Genomic DNA, 13317 nt, shown 5'->3' with positions numbered 1-13317 from the left:
AGTTTGTATTGACTGTTTTTGTTTTCCTGTGTATGGGCCATATTTTCATATTTCTTTGCATGTCTCATAATTTTCTATTGAAAACTGGACATTTTAAATAACATAATGTGGCAACTCAGATTCTTCTCCCTTCCCTGGGTTTGTTGTTTTTGCTGTTTGTTGTTGTTTCTTTGTTTAGTGACTTTTCTAAACTCATTCTGTTAAGTCTGTATTCATTATCTGTATGGCCATTGAAGTCTCTGCTCAGTTAGCTTAGTGGTCAGCTGATGACAGGACAGAGATTTCCTTAAACACCTGAAACCAGTAAATCTTCCAGTCTTTGCCAAGGGGCTCTGTGTGCACACTGGGGCACACCTTTGGCCCTTAGCCAGGCAGTTGACAATTCCTCCTTAGCCTTCACTTCAGCATCAAGATCAGCCAGAGGTGAGAGCACAGGGCCTTCTCAGCTCTTTCCTGAGCATGCCCATAGGATGTGTGTGCATGGCTTTCTAGATTCTTACAAATATTTTGGAGTTTTTCTAAGCCCCTATGAACATCTCATTCCAAAGCTTTTCGTTTTAAACTTTTTGATTAGCCCATTTTTGCCCCAACTATTATTCAGTGCTTTAGGCAGCCATGAAATTAAACAATTGCCTCTAGTCATTTTCTACAAATGTCCCTGAGGAAAAGACTTCACACTGGGCAAGTTCTAAGTCAGGTTCTAATAAAGACAGCCTTGTAAGTGGAGTATTCCGAGGAGCCCCTGAACAGGTCAAATAATGACAATTCTTTGGGGATGAGGCGTTGCAGGAGCTCCAGCCCTGTCTGCCCCCAGCCATGGCTGCCGGACAGCTCATTTTCACCATCACTGCAGGCTGTTGGTTTCCAAGGCTCCCACCAAGCAGGCGGAGGATAGGAATAGGGCAAATTAAAACACCACAAAGTTCACTGTTCCTGCTGAGATGTAATAATTTTTCTTTAATAAATGCTCTCCAGATTGCTCTAAATCCATTTAATTTCCAGTGTTCTGAAGAAAATTGTTTCTAACAATTTTTGTCAGTTTTTTCCATGTTTTCATGAAGGAGAGAATTTTTGAGTGTTTGTTCACCATTTTACTGATGTTACCCACTATACTCCTTTTAATAATTAAAAATCATCTTTAAGTAGGCTTTACCCTTTCATGTTTGGTTTTTTTTTCAGTTAATTCTTATAACAGTAGGGATGTTTGGTGGGAAAATCCATCCCAAGCTTTATCAATTAAGTTCTAATACTCACTTCAGGTAATGTTGCTAGGGTTAGGAAATGCCAGTCTCATGTGGGAAATCAACCTCTTATCATTGATACTGGCAATGGTTCATTAGTTTGGCAAGAAAAAATATATAAAAATGAAAAGATAAATTTTTCCCTTTACAGACTTAGCAGGAATGCAACCATTTCACATTCTTTCTTTGTCTTCTCTGATCATCAGCCAGTCAGCAGTGTGCAAGGGTAGTGTGCCTTAGTAAAATGTGGGAAAAGATAAACTAAGAAGTGTAACTGGAAAACCACCACATTAGTTTTCTGTCATAAGAACCAAACGACATAAGTCCTTGATTTAAACTGTAGGCCTCTGCCAGGAAATAGTAACAAGGTTATAGAGTTAATTTTATTTTGTGTAAAGGTCAGTTAGGAAGAAATTATGATTTACTTTTGTTTTTCAACTATTAATACTATGTTAAATATATGTTACAGTACTTGAGTATGATTGTCCTAGAGGCTTAACACAGAAAGGTATGGCATCTTTAGTAGAAAAAGTTTCTTGTTTTTCCAGAAACAACATTCTAGTCACAAGATTTTCTAGAAATCCTTATTCCCTGGGTCAGGGTTTCTCAAATGATGGTTTAGGGATCATACCTGCATTATAGTTATTTGAAGGGCTTGTTACAAATGCAGAGTTCTGGGTTCCATCCAGAATTGTGGAATTAGAATAACTAGGGTTAGTGCCTGGGATATGCATTTTAGCTTATTAAACTTTCTAGACAGAGACTTTATACTACAATTTTAAAACTTTCCTTTTGAGGTATAATGACATAATAAACTGCACATATTTAAAGTGTACAATTTGGTAAGCTCTGACATATTTATACACCTGTGAAAGCACTACCACACTCAAGATAATGAACATACCTGTCACCCCTCAAAGTTTGCTTGTGTCCTTTTGTATCCCCTTCCTCCTGCTCCTCCCTTGCCCACCCCAGGTGGTCACTGATCTGTTTTCTGTCACTATGGATTGGTTTATATTTTCTAGAATTCCATAAAGAGAATCATATAGTATGTACTTTTTTTTTGGTCTGGTTTCTCTCACTCAGCATAATTATTCTGAGATTCATCTATGTTGCTTTGTGTAAATGGTAGTACCTTTTTTATTGTTGCTGAATAGTATTCCATTGTTGTCTGGATCCCACTTTCTTTATCCATTTACCTGTTAGTGAACATTTGGTTTGTTTATGCTTTGGAGCAACTTTGAATAATGCTGCTATGAACACTCAAGTACAAGTCTTTGTGTGGAAATGTGTTTTCATTTCTCTTTGACAGACACCTAAGAGTGTAATGGTTAGGCCATACAGTAGGTGTATGTTTAACTTATTAGGAAATTGCTAACCATTTTCCAAAGTGATTATACCATTTTACATTCTCATAACAATGTATGAGAGAGTTTGTTCCACTTGCTCCATATCCTCACCAACCCTTGGTATTGTCAGCCTTTTAAATTTTCAGGCTTCTAATAAGTGTGTAGTGGTATGTCATTGAGGTTTTACTTTACTTTTCCCTAGTGAGCAATGGTTGAGCATCTTTCATGTGATTCTTTGCCATCTGCATATCTTCTTTGGTGAAGTGTCTGTTCAAATCTTTTGCTCATTGTTTTCTTATTGAGTTTTGAGAATTTTTATATACATCCTAGATACAAGTCCTTTATTAGATACATGCTTTGCAAATATTCTCTTTCAGTGTGTGGCTTATCTTTTAATCCTCTTAAGAGTAACTTTTGAAGAGCAGAAAATTTTAATTTTGATAAAATTCAATTTAAAAAATTTTATGGATCATACTTTTCATGTCCTGCCTAAGAAATCTTTATCTAAAGGCCATAAAGGGCCAGCTAAGTTGGCTGATGCCAATAATCCCAGTACTATGGGAGGTCAAGGTGGGAGGATTACTTGAAGTCAGGAGTTCGAGACTAGCCTGGGCAAAAAAGTGAGACCTTGTCTCTATAAAAAATTTTTTAACAATTAGCTGGGTATAGTGGCACATTCCTATATTGCCAGCTACTCAAGAGGCTGAGGAGGGAGGATTGCTTGAGCCCAGGTGTTAAAGCCTACAGTATGCTAGTATCATGCCACTATACTCCAGCCTCTGCAACAAAGTGAGACCTCATCTCTTAAAAAAAAAAAAGCCCACAAAGATTTTCTCCTATGTTTTCTTCTAGAAGTTTTGTAATTTAAGTTTTATTAGGTCTCGATCTATTTTGTGGTTTTTTATGTTTCTGTTTTTGTTTTGTATATGGTGTGAGGTATGGATCAAAGTTCAGTTTTGTGTATTGATGTCTAGTTGTTCCATTACCATTTGTTGAAAACACTATTCTTTTTCCAATTGACTATTTATATAAGTGCATTTATTTCTTGATGCCTGATTCTTTTCCACTGATCTTTTTGTCTATCTTGATATCAATACCTCACTATTTTGATTACTGTTGCTTTATAATGATTCTTAAAATCAGATAGTTTGAGTCCTCCAACTTTGTTCTTTCTTTTTAGAGTTGTTTTGGTTATTCTATGTCCTTTACATTCTAAAATTTATATATTTTAGCATCAGTTTATCAACTTCTAAAAAAACATTATTGGAACTTTGGGATTGTGGAAAATCTATAGAACAATTTGATGAAAACTGACTTCTTAACAATATTGAGCTTAACTTATAACTTAAATTTTAATAGAATCCGCCCTGCCCTGCCCTACAGAAAAATTACACATGTTTATCATGGGAACATCACATTTATTCAGTTGACAATTCAGAAACACATTTCTCAAGCCCTCCTCTAGGCCTGGCACTGTGCTTTCTAGGTCATAACAGGAATGTGAAATCTGGAGTATGGTAGAATATTGAGAGTCCTGGTCCCTCACCTGCTCTAGCAGTTCAATGGCTAAGACCTTCACCTGCGGTGACCTGGGATCAGATACAGGTGTATGGGGACACACTAGCTGGTGCAATGTCTCTAGCCTTTGAGAGGTTTGGGGAAAATATTATCTATCAGGAAGGTAGAATTGGGAGGCTCAGATTAATCACCAATTTAAAGCACAGTGTGAAAATTAGAGGGCCTCCTTGCCAGCATTTAGCCCCTCATCTCCTACTGCAGGTCAGACTGAGCTAAAGTGAAAATGGCAGAACTCAAGAGAAGGATGAATTCTCAGCCTATGCAAGTCTGCCACCTGGTCATTTTGCCAGTAGACCTGCTCCTACTGCCAGTAGACAAGCAGGCAAAGTCAGGCTCTGAAAAGGAAGATGGGGGACCCTAAAACTTGGAATAAGGATGTCTAGCTACATGCCCTTGACCTCCTGGGCTGGCAGCAGTGGCCTATCCCCTCTTGTAAAATAGACCCTTTCCTGTCCCCTGAGACTATGCAGAAGCCTCAGGTGAGCCATACAAAACAACGTTTGCCATTTTCAAGATGTGTCCCCACCTCCTTTCATGACTCTTTCAGAACAATAACTAGGATCAAATTATAACATGACCTGACTGGGGAAGAGGTACACATGAACCTATGGGCATGAGCTCAAAATGTGAAGAACTTGTGCTCTAATGCCCACCAAAGAAGATCCTTTGCAGACATGTCAAATGACCAAGCCAACTGGGCAACTTGGCCAGTAGATGTCAGTCAGCTTCCTCCTTGGCACCCCAGTGCCTGCACCATAGGCTCATAAGTGGAGAAGTCTTGGTAGCACTTGGAGGCTGTACGTGGGTGCAGCAGTGTGGGCTCCCTGTCAAGACTGGTCTAGCTGCTACCAGTGTTAAATGTCCAACCTTCCAGCAGAGATCAATGCTGAGCTTCCAGTTTGGTACCATCGCTTGAGGAGACAAGTGGATTTTATCAGACCCCTTCAGGCCAGAAAGTATAGTGTGTGATCAACTGTTTAAAATTAATCTGATCAAGAGACTCACTATGGCAAAAGAAGCTGTGGACATGTAACCACAGGACCCACTGGTCCCACCACCCCATTCAGAAGCTGCCAGGCTGATAGGACAGTGGGGCCTCTTGAAGGCGAGGTGGAGCAGCAGCTGGGAAATGGCACTGTGGGGATGGGGTGCTGTCCCTCAGGATGCAGTTTGTACCTTAACCCATGGCTGCTTTATGCTGCTGTGCCCCCTGTAGGCAGAATCTGGGAGCCAAGAAGTCAAAAAGGTAGTGACCTTGCTCATTATCACGCCAGTAACCCTCATGGGGAATTCTTTCTCCCCATCCCTACAACTTTAGCCCCAGTGGCTCTAGAGGTCTCAGTTTCCACTAGGGGACATTGTAAGAGTCCAATTTAAATCTATGTCTGCCACCTGCTGCTGCAGTTGGTCCTTTGCTGTACCTTCAAGTCATCTCCCTCCCACTCATTCTAGACACCCCTTGCCCCATCTGACACTTCTGCTGGTGGCATGCGTAGTGGGCATCCAGGACTCTTATCAGGCTATGGTTCCTTTACTTGCCCATTTAGAGTTATGGCTGGGCATGGGAAGATTAAGAGATGCTCAGTGGATCACTGGAGCGTCACATGTGTTCTCTCTGCCTTTACCAAGCAGCAGCCCTCCCTCCTCATGCTGATCACGACCAGTGACTTCTTCCAGTGTGGCAACTGCTTTCTTTGCCTGCTGTCCTCTGGCACGAAGACAAAGTGATAGGATTCCTAACGTCAGTAGGGCTAGAGCCTGGGGAGTGAGGGCAAGGTAGGACTTCTCCTAAGTACCTACACAGTTTTGGATGGGCAGTCCGAACAGGTAGGTGTGCTGTTTCTAGTGCTATTGGTTAATCAGCCTCTCTCCGGCAGTTGATGGTGAAAATAAAGGAGTTACACTAATAATATTTTACTAGCTTGGACTGTGCTGAAAATTTTGAATTCTGAATTCACTTTTGTCCCTGAAAGACACATAAAATGAGAATATCTATTCTACTTCAGAGCTAACAGAGGAAGAGCCTGTCTGTAGACCTTGGAGAGCCACAGGCCTCTTTACAGGCTTTACTATAGTTCTCTTGTTGGGTCCCTCAGGGTCTTGGAGGTGGCCTATGAACTATCTAAAAGGCAATGCCACAAAAATTAGCAAAGGAACAACCTAACAAGGGAACTACAGTAAGGCCTGCAGAGGGCCCTGTGGCATTTCCTTTTAGGCCTGGATAATTTCTTTACTTTCATTATTGTTATTATTTTATTGTTATTCACACTTATTTTGTATACTTGTCTAACTAAGTTTGATAGAGAAAATAAGTTCTAGCAAACAGTCCTCTATGGAGAGATTGTGGTTTATTTTATTTTATTTTATTTTTTTGAAACAGAGTCTCACTCTTGCCTGGGCTAGAGTGCCGTGGCGTCAGCCTAGTTCACAGCAACTTCAAATTCCTGGGCTCAAGCGATCCTCCTGCCTCAGCCTCCTGAGTAGTTGGGACTACAAGTGTGCATCACCACACCCAGCTAATTTTTTCTATTTTTAGTAGGGACAGGCTCACTCTTGCTCAGGCTGGTCCTGACCTCAGGTGATCCTCCTGCCTCAGCCTCCCAGAGTGCTAGGATTACAGGCATGAGCCGCTGCGTCCAGCTGATTGTGGTTTATTTTAGATAGCTGACCGATTGATTTTAATTATTTTAAGTTTCCTTTTCTCATTATAAAAGGAATATACATATAGACTGTCAAAAATTTAGAAAATATAGGAAAGTATAAATGAAAATACAAATCAGACATAACCAGATATAACCACTATAAATATCTTCTCCCAGACTTTTTGTCTATAGAAATGCAGGATTGTTTAAAAATTGGAGCCTTACTAAAGTTTGGGTGGTTTTATATTTTAATCTTATTGAAAATTTTCCATTAAATATGTGATGAAATGGGCAAGGCTTTCACTAAACCCAACTAGACATGTTGGCTTGGCCTTCACTCCTTCCCTACACCTTTGGGCCCACGTTAACACAGAACAAATTGAGGGCAGCTGGTTGCTGAGCTAGGAGATAGTTTCCCAACAATAAAGTTTTTTTTACCCCGGCCCCCAGCAGCTCTAAAAGTCTAAGACAGCCAGCTCAGATAGCCCTGGAAGCTGGTAGGGACTTTGACAACAGAAAATACACCAAAAGAAATGTGCCCTGAGAATATGTAGAATCTGAAAGCAATTAATTGAATGCTTAGGAAGGATTCACTCCCTCTTGGCCAAGACAGGGTTGCAAATGAAATACACACTTCAACTACAGACCATCCTAGACATCCAAGTTTATATACTCTGGATAACCAAGCAAAAGATCCTAATCCAGCCTAGTGTCTCTTGGAACATTCTGAAACTCTCTCCTGTTGTGAGCTCTAACGAGCTACTGGGATGGATCAGGCAAAAAACAACCCCATGTGTTAAATCCTAGAAGGCAAAGAGGGAGCTTGGTTAGCAGCACAGCATAATGATAAAGGGTTCAAACTCTGAGATCTTACAGACCTAGGCTCAAATCCAGCTTCATCATCTCTTTGGATGAGTTACTGAGCCTTTGTACGAGCAGGCTCTACAATGGTCCATTTGTGCCCTCCAGTGGACACCATGGGAAAAGCCATGATTTTGTCTTTAAAGTCTGTAATTTGCGAAAAATACGTACTCTGATGAGGATAATTTAAACTCACTAAGGAGTTCACTTGTTCATAAATTTCATTCAATTTGCTTAAGCAAAATAAAAACTTAGGATTATAGACACTAAATGCTAAAACTAGATTCCTTGAACCATTTACAATTTACATGATGCGTGCTGCAAAGATTGTCCACTAAGGGGAAAGCGAATACTCCCCAGTCCTTATCAGCATGAATCTTCATGGACACCTTTCCCATTCTTCTTGTCCTTTCCCACCAACACTATATGTTTATTCTGGTACATAGACTGGAAGTGCCCCAGAGACTCAGGGCATATCTGCCCTAGAACTTCACTGGGACTAGAGTCATTCTATTCATTTTCCAAGAATGCACAGATAACTTTGCTCTAATCAAATTGAATATTCATCAAGATCCTGTGTGTTTGGTTTGGTTTTTCTGAGGGGTATGTGTGTTTGCACTGTGTTTCTTTTTAAAGCTATTTATTATTCTTATAATTTGTTTCATTCCCTGGGTGTTTATAAAGATGAGATGATGGCAAATAAACCTCCCCTAAATTTAAGTAATAATAAAACACCTGGAGTGCTCAGAGCTGTTCTGAGACCTTCTCTTTAATATTATTGTAATTACCATCAACAATAATCATAACAGGTGTTACTTATTGAACTCCTATGATGTACTAGGCATTTTATGTTATCAACATTTTTGCTAATCCTCATGCATCCACTGCAAAATAGATATTATGCCCATTTTAGAGATAAGGAAACTGATGCTCAGAGAGGTTAAATGATTTACCCAGGTTCACACAGCTAGTGAGTGGCAGTCAGAATTGCACTCATGTCTGACTGGCTGCAAAGCCCCTTCTACCACCAGGCAATGGGCCTCTCATTCATGTACTCACATGCCTGTGACTGGCCAGCCCCCAAGTCTGAGATTCTGGGGTCCCCTCAGTGCTGCCAGCTCCTTAGTACCTAAGACACTTAGGGACACAGAGCCAGTGAATCCAGGAGGGGATTAAATATGCAGATGACTGAAGACAGAGCAAATGGCAGCCCAGGGAGCTGGGACTGGAAGGGCCTGGGTGAAGGAGGGAACATGGCCTAGGAGGAGTCAGGACACCCCAGTCCTGGCCCTGACTCTGCCCCTGAGCCCCCACGGGGCCTTGAGCCAGTCCCCACCATGCCCACAGCCTGGTGGTCAATAACCGCCACTGGCTGGATGCCCTGTGAGTCGAACTTTCCTCCCGGTAAAACCAGGGCTTTGACTGCAAGATGTTCTTTAAGGTTTGCAGGTTCTAAGAATTCTGGGTTTCTCCCAGGAGCCATGGGGGATACCAGGTGAACAGGATATTGTCTCTGCTGCTGAAAGCCCGGGGCCCGTGGGGGAGGTACATGAGGGCACAGCCAGGGCAGCTGCAGTTTGTCTCAGAAAAGACTTGCCCTCAAAAGACCTTGTTATGACCTCCCAGCCCCTGTGCTGAGGGGTACCTGTTCTCCAGCCACGCCTCTGCCCAGGATGCCCTTCTACCCTTCAAGGCCCGCCCAAACCCCTCCCCCTAGATTCTTACGGGAACAGAAACTCCCCCCCCACACACACACACCCCACACTCTGACTCCTGGGGGCTGGATTACTCAGCTGACCCTCAGTCTGGGGCTGCTGTATGTTGGGATCTTGATGCAGAGGCCCAGCTCCCTGACCTGACTTGTGAACAGTGAGGGGCAGAGACCATGTCTTACACAGAGTGGGGGTGAAGAGCAGGAATGTTGGAGAATCCAGCTGCAATGGTTACAGACCAAGAGAAGTTGGCCGCATGACTGTTGCTGTCTTATCTCAGTTTCCCCATCTGTAAATAGGGCTGAAACCATTACAGGGTTGTTGTGAAGCTTAAATTTTGACAAACGCCCAACATCCCACCAGGCACAGGCAGTTGCTCAGTATTTGTCGGTGGCTGCTGTTCCCCACAATGTCCAACACAGCCGAGGGAATGCGATGGTGCGCCATAGACATGACTGATTATGTAATTAATTCATCAGAGAGAGAGGCGGGATGCACTTGCTTGTTCCTCTGAGTTCCCCATATGGAGCAGTGACGCTTGGCAGAGGCTGCCAGGGAGATGGGAAATGGACATTAATTATCAGAGAGAAAAGGAAGCAAGGAAGGGGGAAGGGGGGAAGAAGAGAGGGAAGGAAGGAAGGAGTGAAGGTAAGAAGATTGGTAAACAGGAGAAGACAATGACCGCTTTCTTGGAGAAACAGGGAGACAGGGCTATGAACACCAGGTGGAAGTTTCTTCTCAGTCACAGTTACAGCATTTCAGGGCGGGAAAGGTAACCTGGAGATGACAGACCCCCTCACGGCCCAGATGGAGGCCCTGGGGCAGCAGGAGTTGGAGGTGGGGAGGCCGTGCCAGAGACAGGCACTGCCCGCTGCGTCCTGCCGGGGCAGAGGGACTGTCCTCCCACCCCATAGCGGCCAATCCTTCCCTTTCTCCCCTCAAGGAGGCTCCAGCAGCGAGTTTGTCTCCACGGAAACCTTTGAGGAGCAAGAAGGCGCAGAAGACATGGAAAAGGAGAACAGCGCTCTCAGCGTAACTGGTTTCCTGCTTCTTTGATACTCTCCCGCCACATTCCTGTTCATCCGCTCCTCCCGCCTCCCCTCCTCTCCTCCGTTCCGTCTCCCCCTCCTTCTCATGATCCTCACCCGTAGGGACCTGCCCTGAGCCAGCAAGCTGAGGTCCCTGGACCCACAAAGTGGCTCTGGAGCCTCCCCGCCAGCTGTCCCCACTCCACTGTCCGGCCCTAGCCGGGGCTCCCGCAGGGAACCGGGGTGGCCCGGGTGGGAGCGCCGGGGTCGGCCCCGCCCGGCAGCGGGAGTCCCCTTGCGCGGCCTGGGCGCTGCCCCCACTGCGAGCTCCGAGCGCGCACCCCGTCCCTTCCCTTCCAGCTCGCCGGGCTTTTCCAGTCGGACGACAGTTGTGAAACCCGTCCCTCCAAATCGGTGTTCCTGGAGACCGGAGAAAGCACCCAGGGAGGGGAGGAACGCGACGCGGAGGACACGTGAGTGTGCGCGAGGAAGGAAAAGCCCGCGAGTCTGGAGCCATCGCTCCTCTGACTGTCTTCTCGGAATTTCAGGGCCGGCGCCGAGGAGCGCGTCGGGGTGTCCACCGGCGAGCTGGCTCCCGCGGGGGGACGACCGGCCCCCGGGCAGAGGCGGTGCGGGCGCGGGCGGGAGGCCCGAGGACGCCCTCCCGGCGGAACTGAGCCTGCGGTCCAGGGGGAGGCCGCAGACGGTGCCGAGGGCCCGGCCGCCTAAAGCTGAGGGCAGCCGAGGGGCCTCGGCGGCTGCGGATCTGCCGCCCTGCGAGGGGACGCCCAAGGCCGCCTTGGGGAGCCGGAGCAACGCCCTGGGAGCCCGCCCCTCCCCGGCCGCCGCGGGGACCTCCGAGCTCCCTAACGCGCCTGCAGAGGCGAGAGGAGCCCGCAGCCCACGCCTGGAGCGCTCTGCCTCTGCGCTCTGAGATCTCAACCTCTGTGCTTTTGACATTTGGGGCCGGGCAATTCTTTGTTGCAGGCCGTTCTGTGCATCGAAGGATGCTTAGCAGCATCCCTGGCCTCTACCCACTAGGTGCAAGCAACGCGCCACCCCCGTCCCCCACCTCCAAATTGTGACAATCAAAAATGCCTTCAGACATTGCCAAATTTCTCTCGGGGTAGAGTGGGAATCAGTTGAGAGCCACTTAGCCTGAGCCTTGGAGGTGCCTGAGCAGCTCAGACCCGACGGGGGCCGCAGACCAGGAGCTGCTCCCCTCCCAGAATCCTCGCGAGAATGCTAAGGTAGTGCTTGTGTCAGTTCTAAGCCTGTTGCTTTCCCAGAGGGTTGGTTCCAAGTTAATTTCTGAGATAGGTATAGATTTATTAGTTTTTGAATTAGTTTTAGTTATTTTCAGTTTTTTTAAGTTTTAGTTTTTTATTAGTTAATTTTCATTTATTTTTAGCCTTCTAGTTACTTAATTTTATAGCTTTAGTTACCAGTTTATAATTATTTTATTTCAAGGTTATTTAGTTTTTTAATTATTCATTTTCAGTTATTTATGTAGATTTTGTTTTAGGAATTATACATTTTCAAATTATTAATAATTCACTTAGAATTTATTTTTAATTATCTATCTTTACAATTATTATCTGAGTTATTTATTTTCCTAGTTATTCCATTTTTACTTATTGGAGGTTTTGAGCTATTTATTTTTACAGTTACTTATTTGAATATTAAAAACTCAGTGCAAGTTTTTTAATTACTGTAGACTTATTTATTTCCAGAGTGAAATGTTTTTAGTTATTTTAAGGGGTTTTCCCCTAGTTATTTAGTTTTCGAATTTCTTATGTTCACAGGGTTTTTTTTTTTTCAGTTATTTTAGATTCTGAGTTGTTTAATTTTACATCTATTTATTTTTTTGAAATATTATATTTGGTTTTCAATTATTTCATTTTCAGAGTTACTACATTTTTGAACATATTTTCTGAATTTTTTATTTTCAGAGTTTTTGAGATATTTAGTATTTGAGTTATTTTCAGGGTCACTTATTCTCAGTTATTTCTTTTCAGTATGTCTTTGCCATTTAAATTTTTTCTGTTCTTTATTTTTATTTCATTTTTAGATTTGTTTTCAGAATTATTTAGAGTTAGAATTACTTGATCTATCAGTCAGGGTTCAATCAGGAGACACTATATCAGTTATTTTAACAGAGATAACTTAATATTAAGAATTATTACCCAACCATTAGAGAACTAAAAAGGCAGTAAAAGATGATAGTGAGGTATCATGGAGATTTCAACTGCAAGAAGTAGCTACCACCCCAAGAGCTAAGAGAACAAAGAGAAGAGGTTCAAATTATCAAAACTCAGAAGCTTGGAGGTGGCTGTGAGGCTGGGGGTTAGTCCACAGAGGAGGAGGCACTGCCAACAGCACAGGTGGCTCAGGGGCTCAGGGTTTAGGAACTGGATGCAGAACTCTGAGGAGGGACCTGGCCAGCCAGCTGGTGTCTCTGAAGTGGGCATCATGACGCTGCTTATGGGAGTGTTGGGGAAATGGCAAACTGGAACCCACTGCTGCTACTGGAACCAACTGTCACTCTCAGGGTGAAGACTAGGGGAATCTGACCGGAGCCCGGGCACACAGGAAGGAGCATGGCGTGGCCTGCCCAGCAAAGGAGAGAATGGAAGAGTGGGGTGGAAGCTGAGAAACCACGACTCAATACCCAGCACACTTGGCATTCGAGTTACTTAATTCTAGGGTTGGTTTTAGAATTGTTAAGGGTGATTTAATTTTAAGTTTTTACTGGACACGGGATCTGGCTGAGTCTTCAGTTCCTGATTCATTTCTGGAATGGAGTGGGCCAACAAACACCTGAGAAGAGTCTCAAGAAAATCACTTTAGAATTCAAGAAAACAAAAATGATGTCTCACTGTGTTCATAAAGAAGTGCTTTGAATA

General features: G+C 43.9%; 1 protein-coding gene across 1 annotated transcript in view; it reads left to right on the top strand.

Annotated features, from left to right (window-relative positions):
* MCF2L2 (MCF.2 cell line derived transforming sequence-like 2) overlaps positions 1 to 11239 on the top strand; it is a 207706-nt gene extending 196467 nt beyond the window's left edge. Inside the window, exons 27-29 of the mRNA XM_045539773.1 lie at positions 10327 to 10415; positions 10772 to 10884; positions 10960 to 11239. Coding sequence (XP_045395729.1) covers positions 10327 to 10415; positions 10772 to 10884; positions 10960 to 11140 — 383 coding nt within the window. The 3' untranslated portion in view covers positions 11141 to 11239. The remainder of the gene's footprint in view (positions 1 to 10326; positions 10416 to 10771; positions 10885 to 10959) is intronic.
* The last annotated feature ends 2078 nt before the right edge of the window (positions 11240 to 13317 follow it).

This window comes from Lemur catta, chromosome 1 (genome assembly GCF_020740605.2).
Source record: "Lemur catta isolate mLemCat1 chromosome 1, mLemCat1.pri, whole genome shotgun sequence".
Taxonomy (NCBI): domain Eukaryota; kingdom Metazoa; phylum Chordata; class Mammalia; order Primates; family Lemuridae; genus Lemur; species Lemur catta.
Note: the sequence above shows the minus strand (reverse complement) of the source record. Positions and strands in the feature narration are given on the sequence as shown.